The 25,300-nt window shown below is 32.8% G+C and overlaps 2 protein-coding genes across 2 annotated transcripts; one reads left to right on the top strand and one right to left on the bottom strand.

Moving 5' to 3' along the window:
- The first annotated feature begins 17,304 nt into the window (after positions 1 to 17,304).
- On the top strand, positions 17,305 to 19,878 carry LOC133697430 (pentatricopeptide repeat-containing protein At3g26782, mitochondrial). The gene is made up of 2 exons (XM_062119972.1): positions 17,305 to 18,412; positions 18,644 to 19,878. The coding sequence occupies exons 1-2, from the start codon at positions 17,456 to 17,458 to the stop codon at positions 19,685 to 19,687; spliced, it is 2,001 nt and encodes a 666-aa protein (XP_061975956.1). The 5' UTR covers positions 17,305 to 17,455; the 3' UTR covers positions 19,688 to 19,878.
- Positions 19,879 to 20,063: 185 nt separating this feature from the next.
- Positions 20,064 to 21,725, bottom strand: LOC133697438 (protein NETWORKED 3C-like). Its single transcript, XM_062119985.1, has 2 exons — positions 21,590 to 21,725; positions 20,064 to 21,168 (listed from the first exon to the last, which is right to left on the bottom strand). The coding sequence occupies exons 1-2, from the start codon at positions 21,678 to 21,680 to the stop codon at positions 20,366 to 20,368; spliced, it is 894 nt and encodes a 297-aa protein (XP_061975969.1). The 5' UTR covers positions 21,681 to 21,725; the 3' UTR covers positions 20,064 to 20,365.
- Positions 21,726 to 25,300: the final 3,575 nt, after the last annotated feature.

Below are 25,300 nucleotides of genomic sequence, written 5' to 3'. Positions count from 1 at the left end.
TTAAGAATACGCAAATCTTGTTGAAACAGCATTGAAAGCACAAACTAACAAGCAAAGGCCTATTTCCCCTTACAGAATTATATGGCTCCACTGCTACCACTGTGTCCGTCTTCACAGACATTGCTTTCCCAAGCGCAGACTACAGAATCAATAAATGATGCAGAACACCTAGGACACAAAAGGACAGTCAAGAAAAACAAAAGGTTCTTATAAATAAGGGCAACAAAACCAAGCCGGCAGGATTAAATCAGTCACTGTCTATCCCATGATGTTGAACTAGCAGTCATAGCCATCTTTATCTAGTTACCTTTCAAGTTTTCAACATTTTACTGCCTGCATTCCCTTCACTATATCTTGCTTTAGATAAGGCTACCATACAATTCTAACATCATGGCTGCCATAACAAAGTTGTCTGTTGTCTTACCAATGATCATGATCTTTGCTAATGTACTTTCCCTATCTAGTGAACCCGCTATAGGAGCTTCTCCAGCTGTTTTGCCACACGCAACTCCTCCAAACATGTCTTCATTTTTTTCCCTCCTCAAGGAGACCAACCGGATCTAGGTCCAGCAGCTCCTCCAAGACTGGAGGGATATTTGGCTCCAGTCCCGAGGTGAGTTTGTAGGGAAGAGTTCCTCACGTCAACACTGTTACAAAATATAAAGTAATCAGGAAAAAAAGCTTATGTAGTTAAATAATAGATTAATCATTTACTTCTTGCAGTATAATTCTTTTTCTTTAATTAAGGTGGATGATAGCTTGAAATAGAAAGCTAAAGGGCGTGGTAGCTTGACGTGGAAATTCAATTACTTGTAAAAAATGTTATTTGATAGATATAAAAATTCTAAAAATACTTAAATAAATATCTATACAGAGAGCACAATAACATTTTAAAGAGAAAAGCTCTAAAAATAAATATACAAATATGTAGAGAATGAAAAGATTATAAATTATTTACCTCAGGAATTCATGAAGTATTTATAGTTTATGAATCTTGTCTTTTTGTTTGAGTGGAGTGGTTGAAAAGTAATTTTGCTCTAATAGCATTAATAAGGAGTAAATATTACTTACACAAACATTAATGAGATGGAGAAGTTGTAGACCATGAGAAATTTTTTATACACCTAATGGTGCACGAAGAGTAGAATCCAATATGTATTTGTTTAATAAAAAATCTTGAGGAATATGTGGGGTCTTGAAAAAATCAGACTCAGAGTGTTGGGCTCGTGCAAACGTCTTGATCCTGTTATGGGCCAAAATAGGCCTAAGCGTGCTGCCTGGACCCATGGATGTTGGTCTCGAGCGTGAAGGTTGAGCCTAAGGGGCACGGGGCTAGTGTCTAGCGCTAAGGGCATTAGGATGCACTTCTAGCACCTTAGCTTGGCGTATGCCCAGCCAGGTGCTGGGCACTCCCAACAAGATTTTTGCTGAGCATGTGCCCATCACTAGGTTTAGGCATTGCCTGGCCCTATCCTGTGGGCTTAATCCTAGGGACTAAGCCTATAGGTGGTTGGGCCCAGGCATGTTTTCTGAGCCAATGTTTTTAGGCCTTCGGGGGTTTTGAACCTGTTAAATTTAAGCTCAGGCTTAACAAAAATTTTGTTATGAAAAATACTGATAAATCTTGATTCATCACCAGTAAAGTTCAATGGTCACATTTTGTTTCTTAAAAGTATATTCTTATCTGAGATGAAATCAATTTCTCTTATGTAAAAGCATAAAAGAGCTTGTCTGCACTTGTTAATCATTACTTTAGATTATTAATAGAACATATTTCGTGTTGAAAAATCATTGTATATAAGCCATCAATTATCGTGGATTATAGTAGCGGATTTATAATTTTTTTTCTTTAAGAAAATCACATTAAATTGGCTTACAAAGGTGGAAATGTCTTTTCACGAGATTCATTTGTTATTCTAAAATTGTTAAGGGACATCTCAATCATTTCTTAATTTTTTTGCATAGTCAATTTACTTAATTACTCTTAGAAGAAAAAAAAACTAAACTATGGTTAGGGGCATTCTTGGTTTTCAACTTTCTAAAACACAATGTAATGACTCTATTGCCATTAACATAAAAAAAATCTCAAAGCATGGTTACAAAAGCTAATTCATCATTTCATAATGGTTTTTTTTTGCAATAACTATTTGATCATGAGGGTAATGTTGTCTTTTGATATATAAAATAAAAATAAAAACCAAAAAGTTGTTGATGCATGTGTAATCACTCCGCCACCTTCAGGAGGCGTGTGTGGCTAACTCTAGTGGTGAAGAAATTTGTTTTGCCATATCATTTGATGCATTTCAATGTTCTTTTACTGTCTTGGCATCACATGTATGACAAATCTGCCCAGTTTGATACTGCTTTGATTTTATTTTTTTCTTATCATTTTTGTCTCATCTACCTTGGTTTGCATGTTGTCCATAAATAAACTCATAACATCCTTTTAATTTCTTTTACCTTTATATTTAGTCCATATTCTTTGAATTGCAATTGTTTTATTTGAAAAAATCATTTCAAATGAGATTTTTTTTAAAAAAAAAATTATCATCCTTCAATTTTCATCTCTCAAATTTGATCCAAGTTTTTTTAATTGTTATTTTTTTATTTGAGATAATTTATAAAATTTATTTGTTTTTTGTGATTTCATCCTTATTTTTTTTAGATTTGATTCTTATTTCTTTTATTTGATCATTCAAAATTAAATTAGTCAGGATTTGAGCTTCTTGTCTGGGCTCAAGCCTAAGACTTCACGGGTTATGATTTTGAAATATTAACCTAGATTTAGAGGATTCACCCAGGCTTCTTAGTTTTTCATGTTATTAAAATAGGGTTGTCTTTATATATATATATATATATTAACTGAACTTATTAAACCAAATTAACTTAATGACCAGAGTTTTGGATTTCATTTACTTTTTTGGAATCCTAGCATCACCTTAACTTTTTCCTTTTTATTTCCGAGAAAATTTGTCCCCACCAATGGTTACTCGAGTCAATTGTTTTTGTCTTGTTTTTAAATTTAACCCCCCCAACTTTCAGCCCTCTATATTTGGTTAATTATAATTGGGCTTTCTATTTTGTTTTGACGGGTTCCATTGTTTTATCACATTCTCATACCCTATATCACGAGTTTTGAATGATAACCATAGTTGGTCCGAGTCAATTCAGTGTGTTGCCATCTCAATATTTCTGTTTTTTTTTTAATATCATGCAATGTGTCACCATTCGACCAAAAAACTAGTTACAAAACCTAAACAGTGTGGCAAACACAATGTATATTAGTCTTGTTTTACTATAGATTACAATAATGAATGAACAAGATTGCCCTTAAAAAAATCACATAGAACTATCTTTTAAGGGTATAATAGTCTTTTTCACTTAACTTGTCAGTGTATATTATGGCAAGAATATCAACAATATATGGCAACAATGTATATTATAGCAAGAATATCAACAATATATGGCAACCAAATTGTAACAAAAATCTTGTATTTATTATGGACTACAAATCAGGGATTAGAGACAATAAATTAGGGATTATTACATGTATTTAGAGGACTGAATTCTTCCTTCTGAAATCAATGAAAACAAAGAACAATTTTACATTGAAATTTGATATTTATGACACGGTATCAGAGCCAATTATTCTGATCTAGACCTTTTTTCTTCTCTTCAGTCTACAGACTGAATTCGTCAGTATTTGGTGATTTTTTTGGGTTCCTAAGATGTCTGGAGAGGCTTTTCTTACTCGATTCAATGGCAAAAACTATGCTAGTTGGGAGTTTCAGTTTCGTATGTTTGTTAAAGGGAAGGAATTATGGGGGCATCTCTATGGATTTTCACCAGCACCAACCGATCCACAGGAGCTGAGTATATGGATTACAAAGGATGCGAAAATTATCCCTCGGATACTGGGGTCTGTTGAACCCCATATGATCAACAATCTTTGATCGTTTGGAACAGGGAAGGAGATTTGGGACTACTTTAGACGCATCTATTCCCAGAACAATTTGGCTAAAAAATTTCAAGTCGATATGGGTATTGCCAATTACAAACAAGGTGATCTCTCAATTGACCAATTCTATGCTGGATTTCTAAACTTATGGAGTGAATATACTGGCATAATTTACTCTAAAATACCAAAGGAGAGTTTAGAAGCATTATACCTTGTTCATGCCGAGAGCTAGAGGGACCAGTTTTTGATGAATCTTCGGCCAGAATTTGAGGCCGTGAGAGCTAGCTTGATCAACCGAAGTTCAGTACCCACTTTGGATGAATGTTTAGGGGAACTGTTACGGGAAGAACAACGACTCACCACTCAACATGAGTTGACTCAGGACACTATCATAGAGATGAATGTGGCTTACATGGCTCAAGGAAGGGGACAACAGAGGGGTATGAGTGTGCAGTGTTTTAATTCCAAAGAATTAGGGCACGTTACCAGAAATTACAGCAAGAAATTATGTAATTATTGTAAGAAAGAGGGGCATGTAATCAAGGAATGTCGTCTGCAACCACAGAATCGACAAGGGTTTACTGTGCAGTCAAAATTAGGGGCTGCTTTTATGGCTGCCGTAGTCGTGTCCTCACCGTCGACACTAGAATCTTTATTGTTGGTGAGCTCTTCATCGAGCACTCTCACTCCCGAGATGGTGCAGCAGATGATAATATCTGCCTTCTCTACACTCGAGATTTCTGGTAAGAAAAATAAACTTAACTTTCCCTTGAATTCGGCACATAATAAACAATGGATAATGGATTCGGCAGCGTCGAATCACACGACCAGCAGTGAAAATGGGTCGTATAATGTGCGAAAATACATGAGTAATCAGCATATACAGGTAGCAAATGGTGATAATCTGTCAATTTTGTCTATTGGTAATTTGGGGTCTTATTTCAAAAATATTTTTATGTCACCAAAATTATCCACAAGTTTACTCTCTGTTGGTCAAATGGTAGAAAATAACTGTGAAATTCACTTCGATCATCATGGTTGTTGTGTGCAAGATCAAGTGTCAGGGAAGGTGATCGTGAAGGGGCCTAAAGTGGGACGTTTATTTCCAATACAATTTTCTATTCCTAGTATTAATTCTTGTGCTTATTCTACTGTCATTAATAATCCTTATTTTTGGCATAAGAAATTGAGGCATCCCAATTCTAATGTATTGACTCATCTTATGAAACATGGATATTTAGGGAATAAAAAAAATGTCAACAAAATTTTTGGATTATAGTTCTTGCAAATTGGGTAAAAGCAAAGAATTATCATTTCCTTCACATGGTAGTTGTGCTTCTAAATGTTTTGAAATTATTCATACTGATGAATGGGGCATAAGCCCTGTTATCTCCTATGCTCAGTATAAATATTTTGTCACGTTTATTGATGATTTCAGTCGTTTCACTTGGATATATTTTCTTCGATCTAAGGCTGATGTATTCTCAACATTTCAGGCTTTCGTTGTATTTGTTGAAAATCAATTTTCTGCTCATATTAAAAAACTTTGTTCGGACTTCGGGGGGAATATATGTCCAAAGAATTTCAGGATTATCTAAAAAACAAAGGGATTCTCTCTCAAAGATCTTGTCCTTACACTCCTTAACAAAATAGAGTTGCCGAGCGTAAGAATCGTCATCTTTTAGATGTTGTTCGCATCTTATTAATTGATTCTTCAGTACCTACTTGATTTTGGGTAAAAACTCTGTCAACAACCATTATTTAATTAATCATTTGCCTTCTCAAGTTCTAAACTTTGCATCTCCATACTCTATTTTATTTGGTGTTATTCCTGAGTATGATTCTCTCCATGTTTTTGGGTGTGTTTGTTTTGTTCACTTACCATTTACTGAACGTAATAAACTTTTAGCCCAAACTGCTCGTTGTGCTTTTCTAGGATATAGTAATTCTCATAAAGGGTTTATGTGTTATGATGCAAATGCTAATAAAATTTGTATCTCTCGAAATGTGATTTTCTTTGAAAATCAGAATTTTTTTCCCTTTTTGTCCCTCTACAGAATCCACTCCTATCCAGCTTACCACATTTGATGATGATAGTCCATCTTATATCTTTGAACGTTTTAAGCCAGGATATGTATATCAAAGACATCATCCACCATCCACCATCCACCATCCACTTTGCCCTTTCCGGACACGGAACCGAAATCTGATCATTCCCCTCAACTAAGACGACCAACTCGAGCTTCACGTGCCCCAAACATGTATGGATACTGAGCAACTACTATTGATAGTACTTTTATGCCTAAGACTTATGCCTAGGCTTCTACCCAAGACTGTTGGCAACAGGCCATGAAAGAGGAACTTCAGGCTCTTCAGGATAATCACACATGGGATATTGTTTCTTGTCCTGCCGGAATTAAACCTATTGGCTACAAATGGGTATACATTATTAAATTCCAACCTGATGGATCTGTGGAACGATATAAAGCACGGTTGGTGGCTTTTGGAAATTGTCAAGCATATGGTATTAATTATTATGAGACATTTGCACTTGTGGCTAAAATGACTACCATACGAACCATTATGGCAATTGCTGCTTCCAAGAGATGGCCACTTCGTCAAATGGATGTAAAAAATGCATTTTTACATGGAGACCTGAAAGAGAATATTTATATGACTCCTCCTCCTGGTATGTTTACTAACCGATTTGATAAAGTCTATTGGTTGAAACGACCCCTGTATGGTCTAAAACAGGCACCCCGGGCATGGTTTGAAAAATTTCACACTACTCTTTTGAAACTTAAATTTATTCAGAGCCAATATGATTCCTTTATGTTTTTTCAATAAACTACTACTGGTATTGTTGCTCTTCTAGTATATGTGGATGATATTATCATTACAGGATCTGACATTCCACTCATTGAGGATTTACAGCGTTCTCTTAACAATGAATTTCATATGAAGGATCTGGGACACCTTCAATATTTCCTTGGTCTACATGTGCACTCTATGTCCAATGGGATTTCTCTACATTAACACAAATACACCCAAGAGATTCTTCTCTTGGGTGGTCTTGAATTAGGGAATAACATTCTTACACCTCTCGAGATTAATTTAAAACTTTGTCAAAATGATGGTGACCTATTACCTGATCCCTTCATATATAGGCAATTAGTAGGCAGTTTGAATTATCTAACCATTACTCGGCCATATATTTTTTTTGCAGTACAACAAGTTAGTCAGTTTTTACAGGCTCCTCGTCAACCTCATTTAGCTGCTGTCCGAAGAATTCTTTTCTATCTTAAAGGCACATCTAGGTGAGGATTATTTTTTCCTGTTGATAATTCATTACAATCAACAGGTTATAATGATGCAGATTGGGCAGGGTGTATGGATACACATCGATATGTTACTGGGTGGTGTATGTTTCTTGGAAATGCTTTAATTTCATGGAAAAGCAAAAGCATGACCGAATCTCAAAATCTTCCACAGAATCTAAGTATGGAGCTATGTCCTCCGCATGTTTTGAAATTGTGTGGCTCCAGGGTTAGCTACGTGAACTTGGTTTTTCTCAGCACGCTCCTACACCTCTTCATGCTGATAACACAAGTGCTATTCAGATTGCTACTAATCATGTGTTTTATGAACACACCAAACATATTGAAGTTGATTGTCACTACATTTGTGAAGCTCTTGATCATAATATTCTTACACTACCTCATATTTCCACCGAGCATCAGACAGCTGATGTCTTTACGAAGGCCTTATCTCGGCCTCAACATCAACTCATGATTAACAAATTGATGTTTCTTGAATGACCAGCATCAATTTGAGGGGGGATGTCAGTGTATATTATGGCAAGAATATCAACAATATATGGCAACAATGTATATTATGGCAAGAATATCAATAATATATGGCAACCAAATTATAACAGAAAATCTTGTATTTATTATGGACTGTAAACCAGGGATTAGAGACAGTAAATTAGGGATTATTACATGTATTTAGAGAACTGAATTCTTCCTTCTAAAATCAATGAAAATAGAGAACAATTTCACATTGAAATTTGATATTTGTGACATAACTAACCTGCCATTATATATTTGTTAGGGGGCATCTTGGTCTTTCATTTTTTTAGTACAGTGTAATTACTTGATTGCCCTTATAAGCAAAAAAACATTAAGTTATGGTCTAAAGGCTCATTTGATATTTCACAATCTAAGCCACAGTTCAATTACTCATTTTCCCTTCAACTTAAGTTTTCAATAGCTTGGTTTTAAGGGTTAATTGGTCATTGCATAATAGTTTTTTCACGATAATGTTTTGGTTTTAGGGTTAATGTTGTATTTTCAGTAGGAAAAAACAGTTGTTGAACACGTGTCAGTGGGCCAGTTGCTTTGTCGCCTTTAAGCAGCACGTGCGATTGATTATAATGGCCAAAAAAAGGCTTTCACCATAATATGCTTCATCTCAGCCCCTTGTTTCTCCATGTACGACATGTGCACTTATTTAACATTCAATGATAGTTTTTGCAGTTGTGGTTTGAAAAAAGTTAGTTTTGGTAAATCATTTTTAGTTGTAGTTGATTGGATAAAATATTTGTTTGGTTAAAATTATAGTTGAAATTGTTTTTGAATAAAAAATAGTTCAAAGATGGTTGGTTAAAAATGCTTTTGAAAGTGATGTTGATAATAAAATGACTAAAAAAGATATGTAGTAATTTTATGGTTTGAATTACATTATCATGCATTTAATTATTAATACATCATAAAAACAACAATGCAACATTAAGGTTTTACTTTTAGTTTTTCATTAAACTATTTGCAATCTCATCACACACACAATCCATTTGAGAAGGCCTCTAGTATCCATGACTTTCTGAATGTGGAATGACATCGGCTAAAAAATCATCTAGAATAAAATTGGGATGGTGATTAAATTCTATAAAGGCCATATCCTCTTACGACTTTCTTCTAATATAGTCATATGGTGCCATTAATGCCACTATAATATGAACTTGTATTTTGTATGAATAAGCGAGCATGTTTTGCAAAAATTTTCATGTTTTTTTCAACACTTCAAAAATATATTCTATTGCATTGTGTAGTGATGAGTGTGAAGGATTAAACACTTTTTTCCAACTTCTTAGTTGTCCTCGACACCAAAAATCTTGCAAATAATATATCTCACCTTTATATGGACCTAAATATCCATATTCATTTGGATATCCAACATTAACTAAATAATATTTCCTTACAATAACAAGTTATTAATTTTTAATTAATTTCATAAATAAAAATTAACCATAATAATAGTTAAGATAACATTTAATTTCTCTCATGTAACTACCTTTTGGTGGTTTGAGAAATTTTATATTGGAATTGTCAATAACATCTAGAAAAATGCACATATCATGTGCACTACCTTTTCTTCATGTCCAAACAAATATAAATCGTATATCAAAGACACATGCAACCATTATGTTATGTGTCAGTACATTTTTTCTATCGATAAATAAAATTTGATTTTCTTGAGATATATAAGCATGAACATGTGTGCCATCAATCGCTCCAACACAATTCTACATGAAAAACAATAAAAATCAAATTGTAAATAATTACCAACATTTTGAATACAATTTATATTAGGCATTAATGATTAAGAATGACATTTGTGTTACATTGAAACAAGGTGTATATCTAGGATTTATCATAATTTCCTGTGAAATTTTTCTAAATTTAGGATCTTTTGGTTTTATAACATCTACTATGAACAAAATATCATCTTTAAAACTTTATTAGAATATCTACTAATAGTTTTACCTAAATTTTGAGATCTTTCCTGAACTTTCTTTTTTGAAGCACTTAATGTTATTATATAGAAGAACATAACCACCTTTTCAATAACATTTATCATTCTTAAAGGTTTTAACCCATATTGTGCTTTTAAATCTTAGCACATGCTCATCAATGTTATTGTATTCATCCTAAACATGTGGACATATTGTTTCCAATGTCTTTTAAAAAGTTTAGTCAACCATATCATGTATGTGTTGTATGAAACCATACATGATCTCTTATGCATATAATTAACATAATACATATTTATAGCTCCGGTTGTGCATTAAAGTAGTTTTTAGGATTAAATTGTCACCTTCAAAATAATTTACCATCCTCATCATTATTATTGTCGTCGTTGTCGTCGTCATCTCCATCATCACCAACATCGTCTAAGCCACCATTATCATCACCACCATTATAATTAATGTGATTAACAACACAATTCATTAAATCTTTATAATCATCATTAAAATTTTCTTCGAATATAACATCAAACCATGTGGTTTACATATCTACAAGAATAAATGAATAAACAAGAAAGTAATATATTACCATATTCTGAATAAAATACCATAACAATAACCACACATATATGAAAAAGTATTAAACAATTAGTTACAAGAAAAGTTTAACTTACTTGTGTTTTTTTATATAAGCTTTTAAGTATAAATATTTCTAATATTTGCAGTAGTTTATCAAGAGTTTACAATTTTGAATGTCATACTGAAATTGTCCTTGCCTTATATAAGATAGATAAAAAGATAAATATTAAGACTTGGATAATAAAATGTTAGGTGTAAAGTTCAGTTAATAATTGTGTACAAATAAAGAAATTATTGTTTTTCACCGTATTGTGTTCCTTAGCCAAGTACATATTTGTTGTTGAAATAATTTCATCTGATCAAGAACCATTGATTTATAAATATCACTTTCTTTCTTTTTTAGTTTTTAAAGTTCCCACTTCTCTTTGTTCAAAGATTGTGAACCATTTATAAGCTGTTATTTTTGTTGTTTCTATATAAGTTTTTTCAGCTTGGTTTCTCTTCAACTATTTTTCACGTAGATCCCTTTGTGTTTATCATTGTCATTCCCTCTATATGAATTCACGATACATATATCCTTTCACTTTTTGGTACACATGGGATAACTAGTGTAATCATATCAATTTTTATATCTCTTTTTGTTATGCAGCTCTTGTCATATTCATACACTAACATATACTTTATAGCAGTTATGAATATTTTTGTGTAATTACATATGTATTCACAATTTAATTTAAGTAATGAATGTTGGGTTTATTTACCAACTACTATGGAGGGATAAGAACAACAGCTTATAAACCCATCATTAGAAGCATAAAATCAATCTTCTTGCTTATATTTGCTTTAAAAATATGTTAAGGGAAATCATATGCACTTTTTTTTCCATAAATTTACATGTATTATTGGTTGAATCAAAACTCAAAAGCATTATAGAATAAAAAGGTTGTTCTAAGCTAAAGTTATTTTTTAGGAATACCACATTCATTTTCATCATCAGCTAATATGATAAATACCTAAAGCTTAAGTAAGCTAGCACCTATTGAAGAGGGTAACTTGTAGTACTTATAATATATTGTGCTAATATACACGAGCAAATTTCCTCAACACTCAATAATATTTAAAGGTAGAAACCAACATAATCTTTTAAAAAACTAGTAACACTTATTCACACAAATTTCCTAACAAATAAAAATTTCCTCACATAAATATTATAAGAAGTCACATAGACAACACAAAATTCATAATAAACTAACAATTCCTGCCTTGCATAGATGAATTTAATAAGATTGAGATTAAATTTGAAAAACATGTTAAATATGCAACTAAACCAAATTATCCTTAATAATATATGAAAAACACACTAAGGCTTTTAGAAAGTGACCTTTATGCTATAAGTTCACATAATAATTCCTAAAACTAAATCAACATAAGATCTAAAGGCAACTGCCAATATTAGACATAATTTAAATGACCAGTTATAGAAATCTAGAGAAACATAAAGAATAATTAATGTTGTACAATCATTCTCAACCATACTAATCTTTAAGTTATTACCTCTTCCACCGCGAACAATGGCAACCACATGAGAGACAAATAATACAAGCTACCACCTCCTCAACACAGTCACTATATCAAGCTGCAAACACAAGTAAATGTCAAGAGAAAAACAAAACATATTAAATAAGATATCAAATTTATCCTTGTTATATTGTTTTTTTTTTTTTACAGATGTAACACCATGAAAAAAGAACACAAAACACACCTCTCTATCTAAAGCTTTTTACTTCGCTTAAACATTCTTTATGGCCATTTAAGATTCTTATCAAGGTCTCCCATTGATGCCCACATCTTTCTCTTGCTTCTTAAATAAAAGTATTAGGTTATAAAAGAATAAAAGTCATCTTTGACAGTAATTCAATCAATGGAATGAAGCTCTGCCATTACTTTGTTAATACTACATCTTTTCTTATACCTACTAATAGAGGAGGAGTCACTCTTGGTAGATAAACCATTACTAGTTAATCCCAACATGAAAGAAATTGAGCTTTAATTCCAAAACATATGCTTTTTTTTTCCACCTTGAACTTCAGAATGTTCCTCCACCTCCCCCACTAATAATGTAGTATTGTTGCTTAACATATTGATTCCAGTAAGTATGTTACAAATATCATCTCCAAAATTAGAAATGTCATCGTCCTCTGAATCACCACTTTCTTCCTCCAAATTAGGCTCATCATCATCATTGGCAATTTGAATGCCATCATCCCCACCATTATCATTAAATAACACTTCTAAAAAAGAGCCCAACATATTGTCTAGTAGCCATTATGTTGCTAAATATTTTTTCAAATTTAAAACATAAAGGTCGTTTGATACCAACATATCTAAACTTTCTTACTTCTCTAATTTCCTACATAAAACAAATTGAATGTGATTAGTGAAACTTAATAAATTTATCAATTACTAAAATAAGACAAATAAAAGTGAAAGGATAAGGTTTATGACAAATAACCTAGATTTTTACTTTTTCACCACTCATCACTGGAAGAAATAGTTGCTAATTCATTACTCTACCAACACTAGTTTTAGAAATCAACTTCTTTCTATCCTCCTTTTTTTTTGCAGCTATACTATTTATTCTTTAGTTGTGCCTTAGTGAATGCATTACCAATTTATTCTTTGAAGATGGTCAACAAAAATTTTCAACCAACTTTATCAAAATGAGTATTTGATCTTATTCTTTTATCGATAACTTCGATGCAAATATCATAGAAAGTATGCACCATTTCCTTAATCCAAATAGTTTTATCTAGACTTTTAAAACCTTTCACTGCTTTGTTTGATAACCTATTTCAAAACAAACAATCAAGGACACGATGTTGAAAGAGTAACTGAAGCATTAACTAAAAGAGTAAACATGTGCGACAATTTGCAAATTGTGAAATTGTCATGTTAACTTGATAAAAACAAACGGAGAAAAAAGATATAAGAATAGAGAAAAAACAATAACAACTACTGTTACTGTAAAAGTATTTGTTCCAAAAGTTTCAATCACTAGCATACAATGAAACTACAATATAAAAAGTATGAGTTAATAAACAAAAATTACAAAACTATAGCCTCCCATGAATAAAAATGTAAACCCCTAGTTAAATTTTTTTTTAGTACGATTAATTTTAAAGGTTGATCAAAATAGGACACTCGGTTAAACGAAAAACACCCAAAATAAATAACAATGACATTATGGTAATTTAAGGGATATTGGGTTAGTATAAATAGGCAGTCGATCATAGTAAGAAGAGAAGGGAGGATGATTTTTTTTCCATTTTTTGCTTGAAGAATCCCATTAAAACACTTGGAGAATGATAAATTAAAGTGTTAAAAGGAGGTTTTGAGTGATCTAACATAAAGTTTGAGTTAATTAAAAGGGTTTTAGAGTTTGGAAAAGTTCCCGGAGACTAAGAAGAAGAGATAAAAAAAACTTGAATTCCTTCTCTTAATTCCTTTAAATTTCTTGGGATTTAAAGGTAAGAGTTATTTTTATCATGATCGATCGTGGTTTTGTCATTGATGTAGTATATATTATTGGATTTAGGGTTTTGCACCTTGGATGGATTAAAGTGATATTCTTAGTGTTTAATGGTGTTTATTTACATAAAAAATTAGTGGGTAAGTTATCATTTATAGAGGTTAGAAGAAATTTTATACCTCGCCTTAAGCATAAAGTTCAACCATTATTAGTGTAGGGGGGATTGGAATTTTTGAATTAAATTTACTAGGAAATTATGCTAATTTATATTAATAAAAGTGTTTAACTATAAGTAAGGGATTAAATTTCTTGAAAATTTAAAGAAAACTCACGACCCTTATTGGAGGGAGGATTCGACCAAATAGTCATTGGTAAAGGATGATGAAATTAGTTTTAATCTTGTATAAGATTGTGTTAAATTGGAGTAAATGAGCTTATCTATGATAAACTTAATTAATTCTTGTGAAAGGAAAACAAAAACATGCCATGGGTAATGACATTAGCCAATTCGGCCAAACTTTTTTTAGGGAGGGGGAGATAGAGAAACTTTAGACGTGGTTTGGGGATGAAATTCTTACTTCCTATATGGAAGATATAGAAAAAAAAACTGGTAGAAAAAAAGGGTAATTGAGGAATTTAATAAGATAACGGGAAATTGGTACTAGGAAAGTGAGATTAAATAGAAGTGAATAATGACATTAATGATTAAATGAAGATAGATTTTTTTACTAAATGGAAAATTATGGATAACTAAAGGAAAATACTTGTGTAACTAGAATGAATTTATTGTGTTAAGTATTGATAATGTGAGAACTTAGTCAAGGTTCCTAAGTTATTAAGAATGTTAGTAATATATTAGTCTTGTGTTAACAATGGATATCACTACAGCTAGGCCCTAGCATGGAATAAGAACAGGGATGTCATGATCAACAAGTAGGTATTCAACACCTTATTGACTCTATTTATAAGTAACTTGTATTGTTTTAAACCGCATCTCATTAAATGTGTAAATTATATGAAAATTTAATGGGAGAAAAAAAAAGGAAGATATATGGATATGATTAACTATTCCAAGTAATACGGGCTAATGATATCAATATGATTACATTGGCATCGACATTCACTTGAATTTGATTAGCTGTTTCAAAGTTGAAAAGTTAATGACATCAATGTGGTTATGTTGATATCAACAATACTTTGAAAAGAGAAATGTTAAAGATAACTTGATTAGACACTCCGGGTATTGAAGCTAATGATACCAATGAAGTTACATTGGTGTCTACATAAACTAGAACTTAATTAGCCATCTCAGGTAATGAGGGCTTATGATGCCAATATGATTATATTGGCATTTACATTCACTTGACTTTGATTAGTCGTCCGAGGTAGTGGAAGCTAATGATACCTAGATGAATGGTATCAACAAACTTCTGATTAGTCATTCATGTGGTGATGACTAATGATATCGATATTGGAATCGATTATGAAATTCAACTTTGGTCTTGTTTTAATTAGTTAGGATATTATTTATTTATCTTTTAGTTTATTTTAGGGCATGTGATATTTAAGGGTTATCTGAATTAGGTTTTATTTTATTATTTTAGTTATTTGGGGTTTTTAATGTGTCAAGGTCTATTTATCAAGTTTGAGTTCATTAAGTCAAATTAGGATTAACTTTCTACTATATAAACCAATTGTTAACATTATTTCTTAGCTTATGAAATTTTCTCTAAACTTGTCGTATATTGTGTGATTTGTTTCTCTTTGTGTGGTTGAGTGGTTCTCATACTAAGTTCTTGATTGAACTTGCAAACTCTTCGAAAGATGGATCAACTTTATTGTGATTTATACTTCTCGTTCATGTCTCATTATAGACATAGGGTGGAGGTAATCAATTGCATATATTTTTTGTTCTCCAATACAAGATTTTTGTTGAGTTAAGTTGCAAACTTTTCTTCAAACCTCAAATTAGCAATTTAAAAGACAGTTTTACATCACTTTGACTATTAGTTTGTTGTAGGAATGGTATGTTAAAGAAATAGCTCAGAAAACCTAAAATATAAAGTAAATTAATTAATCAGAAATGCCTCAAGTTTCAATTTAGTATAATTATAACTATGAGTTAAGGATTTGTGAAGATAAAAAAAAAAAAAATAGATTACCTGCTAGGCAATACTTTCTATGTTATTTCTAAGCAATTTTTAGGTTGTTCTTCTTATTGTGCCATAAAAAACAATATAAAGCTGTTTTTATTTCTGATATCACAAAGAATGAGAGTTAATAAGAAAAAAACACAAAACAAATAGTATACATATAAATGTAAGAAAACCCAAATATGTAATAAATTATTGTTGTTGATTTTAGAGATTAATGAACAGGTGACAAATCTTTGTTTTTTATTTTGAAAAGATAGAAAAAGAAAAAGAAAAAAAAAAGAGAACAAGATGATTTCAGTATTGAGACAAGAAAAAAATACATGATTCATTAAACAACATTCAAGTCTAGTATAATTACATTCAGGGTGTGTTTGTTTCCTGAAAAGTCGTTTTCGGGAAACTACTTTCTAGACTTTCCTATGTTTATTTGTCATAAGAAAAGTTGGTCAACAGAAAACACTTTCCAGACAAAGAAAAATTTGGTTTGGTTTTTAGGAAAGTGTTTTCCTTTTATTTTGGGCGGAAAACACTTTCTAGAAGTGGTGAAAAATTTAAAAATGTCATATTATTTGCTGATTATATCAAATTTGGTCTTCAAACTTTTGATTGCTATATATATATATATATATATATATATATATATATATATATTAAATTTTAAGAGATGAAATTAAATTAATATATATATATATATATATTAATTTAATTTCATCTCTTAAAATTTAATTTTTATATTAATTTTGGCCCTCAGTTTTACAATTGTTATTTGCTTTTCCCTTATCATTTTTTAATTAAAATTTTTTATCTATCAAATTTGATCCTCATTCTTTTGATTATTACTTATTTTATTTGAAATAATTTATGAAATGTTAATTATTACTATTTTAATTTCTTTATCTTTCAATTTTTTTTAATTTTTAGATTTGATCTCTATTATTTTGATTATTATTTATTTTATTTGAGGTAATTTATGAAATTATATTTTTTTTAATTTCATTCTCATTTTCATTCAAATTTTTAATTTGTAAGATTTATTTTTTATTATTTTAATAAACTTGAAAAAAATTAAACATTAATAAGTTATTTTCCAACTTAGTTTTCATAACATAATCAAACACCGAAAATTATTTTTTAATTTATTTTTTATTATATTATCAAACATAAAAAAAAAATAATTCAGCTGTTCTAAAATTTATTTTTTTAAAAAATTATTTTCTAAGTAAATAAACGGGTATCAAAATCTAAGAACTCTCATTATGATTACATTCAGATTGACTCCAAACCTAATTCGATATGAACGGTCCTACTCTAGCATTTCCAACCTACAAGCCAAGCATTTCCCTCCAAAATCCTTGAAGCTTTAAACAGACAAGAAGCAAAAGCAAACAGAGCAAAGGAACTCAAAGATTAAGCAGAGAAATGAAGGAATGAAGATTCCATATCCCATTTCACTTCAGTTACTTACAATCTCATTCAAAATCCATAAAAAACACTTTTCAACAACAGCAGCAGCAACCAACACTAACCTAACTACCTTGTTCAACAAATACTTCGACAGGACCGATGTCTACTCCTGGAACTCACTTATTGCCGAGTTGGCTCGTGGAGGTGACTCGTGCGAGTCTCTCCGTGCTTTCTCTTGGATGCGAAAGCTCGATATAAAACCAAACCGTTCAACTTTCCCTTGCGCAATCAAATCATGTTCGGCTTTGTTGGATCTTAACTCCGGAAAACAAGCTCACCAACAAGCTCTTGTTTTTGGGTTTGAATCGGACCTTTTTGTATCATCAGCTTTGATTGATATGTACTCAAAATGTGGGAAGTTAAGTAATGCAAGAGTACTGTTCGATGAAATTCCTCGGAGAAATATTGTTACTTGGACTTCTTTAATCACCGGGTATGTTCAAAATGATGATGCCCATGAAGCGTTAATGGTTTTTAAGGAGTTTTTGTTTGAAAAGAGTGAACGAAATGGTGAAGAGGTTGGAACTTCTGTTGATTCTGTTGCTATGATTTCTGTTTTATCGGCTTGTTCTCGTGTTTCTAATAAAGCAGTCAGTGAGGGAGTTCATGGGGTTGCTATAAAGGTCGGGTTGGATAAAGTGATGGGAGTTGAGAATACTTTGTTGGATGCGTATGCAAAGTGTGGTGAAGTGAATTTGTCTAGAAAGGTGTTCGATGACATGGCTGAGAAGGATGTTGTTTCTTGGAATTCTATGATTGCTGTGTATGCCCAAAATGGGTTATCGACGGATGCTTTTGAAGTTTTTCATGGGATGTTAAAGGCTGGTGGTGGTAAATACAATGAGGTGACTTTGTCCACTTTGTTGCTAGCTTGTGCACATGAGGGCGCTCTGCGTGTGGGGATGTGTTTACATGATCAGGTACTTGGTTTTCTTTTCCTACTAGAATAGTTCGTTCCATGTATCAGGTCTTTGCTGTGAGACTAACGTTAGCCAACTTGGTGTATTATAGTTGAGGTAAATGCCTGGTGATGTCAGCATTCTGCATCGAATTATAGTTATCCCATCTGCTTATGATATGTCTGGCTGTCTTGAAGGATGCTTTGTTTGGTTCAAATGCATAATTTATCATTTATTTATCTTTTGTAACAGGTTATAAAGATGGGTTATGTGAATAATGTGATTATGGCCACCTCAATTATAGATATGTATTGCAAATGTGGGCAAGCTGAAATGGCAAGAAATGCATTTGATGGCATGAAGGAGAAGAATGTGAGGTCATGGACTGCTATGATTGCTGGATATGGAATGCATGGTTTTGCAAGAGAAGCTTTGGATGTTTTTTATCAGATGATATGGGCTGGGGTCAAACCAAATTATATAACTTTTATTTCAGTTCTGGCTGCTTGTAGCCATGCTGGTTTTTTAGATGAGGGCTGGCGTTGGTTTAATGCCATGAGTCATGAATATAATTTAGAACCAGGGGTTGAGCACTATGGTTGCATGGTTGATCTTCTTGGGCGTGCTGGTTATATCAAAGAGGCGTACAACTTGATAAAGAGTATGAAGGTGAGGCGTGATTTTGTACTATGGGGCTCTCTTCTTGCAGCTTGTAGAATTCACAAGGATGTGGAGCTTGCAGAGATTTCTGCGAGGGAACTGTTTAAACTAGACCCAAGTAATTGTGGGTATTATGTCTTACTTGCAAACATATATGCAGATGCTGGAAGATGGAAAGATGTTGAAAGGATGAGAATACTTGTGAAAGATCGTGGACTAGTTAAACCACCGGGATACAGTTTGGTTGAACTCAAAGGTAGGGTGCATGTATTCTTGGTTGGAGATAAAGAGCATCCTCAACATGAGAAGATCTACAAGTATTTGGAGGAACTCTCTGTGAAGCTGCAAGAAGCTGGCTATGTTCCTAATATGGCATCGGTTCTTCATGATGTTGATGAAGAGGAGAAAGAAATGATTGTGCGAGTTCATAGTGAGAAATTGGCTGTTGCTTTTGGAGTCATGAACTCAGTTCCTGGTTCAACTATTCATGTTATTAAGAATCTTCGGGTTTGTGGTGACTGCCATACTGTTATAAAGCTGATTTCCAAGATTGTTAGTAGAGAAATTATAGTGAGAGACGCAAAGAGATTTCATCACTTCAAGGATGGTTTGTGTTCATGTGGAGATTATTGGTAACAGATCCATACATGAGACGAACAAGGCTGTGGCACTGCTAAGGGAAAGCTAACCGTTGCTTTTGACCTGAACAATGAGGTTATTGCTATTAGGAGATTTTCCTCCATAATAGCTGAAAGGATGTTTTATTTATATAGATACAGTCTAGGACCTTGAGGCACAAAATTTATTTAAAAAATTTATTGCCATTAGGAGATTGTAGTTACCATGGTGCCGCAACTTCTCTGACAACAGTCTTTGATAATTCGACTCTGTAAGTCAGATATGCAATAACCTCTAATTGTTCAATCAAAAGGCACTCAAGCATCCAAGCAGGTAGCTGATTCCTAACTACGAATCTGAGAGCAGTTCCAAGAAAAAAATGGTTCCAGGTGGGTGAAGCCAAATGTATTTCTTTTATGTGGTTATTGCTGAAAGGATGTTTTATTTATAGAGATACAGTCTAGGACCTTGAGGCACAGAATTACGAGACAAGAAAGCAGTCTGTTACAGCACAAAGATTACCCTTTGAACAAGAACATATTATGAATTACATAAGAGCATGACAAGTAATTGGGAAAATTTTGCTCCTTTAAGCTCTACAAGATGTGTAATTATAGCTTTGATGTTGAGGATTGGATTTGCATGAACTTCATGCTAAAGCATTTGCTTAAGCAGGGAAATGAGTCAAATGACAATTCATGTACAACCTCCTCCAAAAAACTTACCCGAGAGTAATCCTCTTCTCTGCAATGAGTTGCGCTTCTCTCCATCTTTTGAACAGCTGATGCAGCCCTGGAGGGACCTGTTCTCAGCCTTCAAATGTTCTAGCTGTAGCCGGAGCTTATCAATTACCAGTTTCTTTTCAATGTTTCTCCTTGCTAACTCGGCCTGCTGCCGCAGATTTTCCTCCATAAGGTTTGTGATTTGAAACTTGAGTTCACACCATGTATTGTCCCACTCGTAACCACTACCCTCTGAGAAGTCTCTTGCAGTAGCTTGAACTTCGCCATAATCATTCATATTCGTACTGATACTTTCTACTCGGAAAAAATCTCTGCCTTTCTTATCCATTTGATTTTCTCCAATTTCACATTTCGCTTTTAATTTCATCTTGCATTCTTCAGTCAACATCAGGTCATCCACTAGTTTGTCCAGGTATTCAACGTCGAAGTTAGTGCTGTCACATTTGATCTCAGGATCTTCAACAACATATTGAGGATGGGAATCTAAAATCTCCGAGTTAGAATTATCAGAGCTTTCTATCGGTGTATCCTTGTTACTGTCAATTGTGGAATACAAAGGTGCAGGCCCTGAATCTTTGACAAGGAATTTAGACCTCAACCTGTCACATGTTTCAGCTAAATAGCGATAAGATCTGTTGAACTCTTCTAGCATTTGAACAAGCTCCAGCCTTCTTTTGTAATGACTGACAACTCTATCTAAAGAATCGCCATCTTCTTCCAAAAGGGTCATCATGGCTTTCATTCTCTCGTTCATGTCTGCAATAACGAGAAAAGCATACCAAGAGGCTCAGAAAACCTTTCCATAGCAGGAAACGTCTTCTTCTTCTTTTTTTAATGGAAAGTAAATAGCAGTGAATGTCAAGAAGTAACATTTTTGCTGTGCATTTGTGTTACCAAAGCAAGAACATTGATTGAGTGGTTAGTTACAACTCCAAACCACATGGCCAGGAAATGTTACAGAGCATTTGAAGCATTCATTTGAGCATTAAAAAAAAATGTGGCATGAACATCATTATATATTTGCATATAAGCTTTCAGGTTTCCTGCGTTAATATCTATAGTTTTGAACTTGTCATGTGCCACTCGTTCCCTACTTGAGCTTTCTACCAATGTTTAGAACAAGAAATGAATTCAAAGATAGCATAACTGGTGAAAATTGAGCCAAGTGAGGGCAAACCTGATAGAGTTTTCTGAAGCCATTGAGAATGTCGGGGGCTATCACGATCACCTGGAGCCACAGAACATGAAGAAGCCTCGATGATTTCCATTGCACAGATGTGTTCTCAAGCTACTCTCTCTCTGGGCTTTAAGAGCAGGCAAAAAAACAAAGGATGGACGTTAAGAATCTTGAAAAATACATAATCTTGCCTTGTATGTAAATTTATTCTCACTTACGAAACGCATCTTCTTTGCACCCGATATAAATCCATCTTTAATAAGGTAATAATAATATTCCAATAATGCGGGCTTGATTTGCTCCTCTCTTCATGCCCTAGTTTTGAAAAAGTACTTTAATTTCAACGTTTGAAACTTAGCACTGGGAGGCTTGCTGGTGTTCTCCTCTGGGTAGGCATCCATGTACAAGTCCTCGTTCAATTTATATTTTATGCTGGCCGACCATCATGGTATTCTGCCACATGAACAATTGTTAATGATTAATGGGATTCCTTGTATTTATGTTGTCTTGTATCATGTTAATTGCCTTGATGAAAACATGATTGGTTAATAATCCATGGACATTTAATATTTGTTCTTGAAAATTAAGGAAATACTATGAGAAAACACAATTTGTGGATTCTAACATGGAAAGTCCTAATAGAAGTACAGTGGTGAGTGGTGGAAGAAGTTTTAAGAGATAAAATATTAAAATGTTTGATAGAAATCGAAAAAATGTAGATGATAATGAAATTTAATATAAGATTAAAATGATATAATTAGAAATAAATAAATAATGCCTCTGCTTTCTTTGTTTTGAACCATTTTCGTCGAGTCTCTTTGACGGGTTCTTCCCATTAGCCATGGCTTGGTCTAATCCTTAAAAAAATTCAGTTAAAAAATACAATTATCGAGTTGAATTGGAACTGGAGATGGGAAGAGTCCAAGCTTCGCTTTATTGCAAAATGGGGAAGCGAGGGAGAGGCTTTTTCATCCAGGGAGGAGCTGTAACTTTTGAGAAAGACCCAAAAGCAAGGGTCATTCCTTCATTGAGGGGTTGTTTCCCAGGATCTATTTCTCTGTAATCAAGCCATTTTACAATCTTCATGTTTCGGTGTGTGCTTCACATTGTTATAGTTTTTATAACTGTAATTTAAAAAAAAAAAATCATACATTATAGTTTTTTTCTAATTAAAATTTTATTTTTTTAGTGAAACTCGTATAAAACCTAGATATATATTAATTTATCAAACATTTTTTAAATTATGATCTTTCAACTGCACCATATTTCTTATTGATCTTCTACCCTCCTATATTTTATTTTTTTTACAATTACAAAAGGCTCCTATCTACCTTAACGAGTCGTATCATCTCAACTTTTTACTTTTAAAAATGTTGCTAGACCACTTCCATTCCAATCTATATATATATATATATATATATATATATAGTTTAAATTTTGAAAGGGAAAAAATGATTTCCTTGGTATCAAATTTTAAAAGAGAAAAATACACAACCAAAAATTCTTCTTCCTATCCCTGCCCCTAACATTTTCTCTACTCATATTTTACACGACATTAGACGTTAACCTTCTTGAAAAAACTTCCTCGTCCTAAACTTGTACCAAATATGAGTAAATTCGATGAATATTTATCCTTTCATTTTACTCAAAAACTAATAATGATATTGATGAGTGCTTTTGATGCTATGTGAAAAGGCAACCTTGTATAAAAAGGTCTAATATCTATGTGGTAACAACTGAGTCTGATGAGCTTCTAAATCCAATATGCGTTTATTTTTTATTTTTTATGCTTTATGAAAAAACCTAAAACCATATATAAAAGGGTTTAATAACAGAGTTGAGCCCAAGTAAATGTTGGTCTAGCAATCTGCTAGACCCAACATGCTTATGCTTGGGCTCGTCCATATTCTGAGCTAACATTATTAGTTTCAACCGCGAGATAAGCCTAAGTAAATGTGGGTTTAGCGAGCTGTTAGACTCATCATGCTTAGGTTTGTCCATGCGTTGATCCCAAGTAAAAATAAGTATGGCGAGTTATCAGATCTAATATGCTTGAGTTTGATCACGTGCTGAGCCCAAGCGTAGGTCTCACAAGCTAACAGACCTAACATTCTTCGATTCAACCACTTGATAAGCTCAAGCAAACATGAGTTTGACAAGCTGTCATACCCAGCATCATTGGTTTCAACCATGTGCTGAATCTAAATGAACATGAGTTTAGCAAGTTGTCAGACTTATCTCTACTAGGCCTGGCTACGCGTCAAGCTCAATTGGTTTGAGGGTTGTTAAAGACTCATGTTAAAGTTATAAGACTTCGTTTATTTATTCATAAGACCTATAACATGAACTATTCATATTAGGAATAATTGTTTCCCTACATCTATATGTATAAAAGGTCTCTCAAGGACATACCATATTTTTATCTCATTAATGATATATATGGGATATTTGTCTCTCATTACTTATATGTACGAGATTTTTATTCCTCATTAATGCTATCACGAAAAAATGACTCTTTAACCCCTTTACTCCATCAAAAAGACAAAGTACAGGGTTTACAAATACCCGTTGAACCACTTAGGTAAGATGGTTCATAATTTCTTTTCTCCAAGCATTTATATTTTAATTTTTAGAACATTTATCTTACCAAAACAAGAATAAATCCTTTTGTTTTTAGAATTTAAAGTTTTTTCTTTTATTTATTACAATTTTTTATTTAAAATCACTGACTTTATCATTAGATAATCCCTAAAATTCATCAAAAGGAACTATTTTACAAATGCTAAAACTTCTACCACCAATCATACATTTTCTAAGCTTTAGAGAAGGAAATATTAACCCGAATGTGTGATTAATCACTATTAAAACATCAAATAACCTTATTTTTTAGTATATTATATTTGAAACATCATCAATTAGCGTTATATATGAGAAAGTTTTTTTATATCAAAAAGCCATTAATTATCCTTCCATAATTGGTTTATTGATATCCCTAATCACCATCAATGATAAATAATAAGACATGTGATAGACAACCTTACCACAACATATATTTCTACCTAACCAGATTTTCAACAGCTCATAAACTATGTGCAACTCCTCCCCTAGACTATATTGGTAGCTCAAGGGCCAAATCAAACTTCTCCACCTTAGTAGATCTTGGCACCCATAGAAGCACCTTTTTTATAGCCCTACAATAATAAGTTACACCCAATATTCACAGACAATTATAGTACCCCCAAGGAGTTTGGGTAGAATGAAATAAGGTATTTTCAATCTTAGTGGTCACCGAGCCTTTCCAAAGAAGGTTCGCATTGTCATGGTACTCGTGCACATAACGAGTATTCTAGATACCCATCTAGCCATCATGGAATGGAGGCTAGCCATCAATCTCACCATTCCATGCCAGAAATCTTAATCTCTTGGAACCTTATAAACATAGGAGTGGAAAACAGCCTGGAAGGGAGTATATGCATGAAAATGTCTACACCCTCTATCAAATTCAAGACTCTCCCTTATCAAGACGAGTGTTGTATACTTATATACCCAAAGATTACATCTCTACTAAGCTGACATTGGATAATTATGATGATCTTGCATATTTAAGGGAACATATACATAATGTATAGAGCAACTTGTGATTTGTCATCTAGGACAATTATGTCATGTGCAAGACCCTCCCTACAACCTTTAAAGGGCCAGTATATGAAT

Source organism: Populus nigra, chromosome 1, assembly GCF_951802175.1.
Source record: "Populus nigra chromosome 1, ddPopNigr1.1, whole genome shotgun sequence".
Taxonomy (NCBI): domain Eukaryota; kingdom Viridiplantae; phylum Streptophyta; class Magnoliopsida; order Malpighiales; family Salicaceae; genus Populus; species Populus nigra.
The sequence above is the reverse complement of the archived record's forward strand: the minus strand, read 5'-3'. Positions and strand labels throughout refer to the sequence as shown.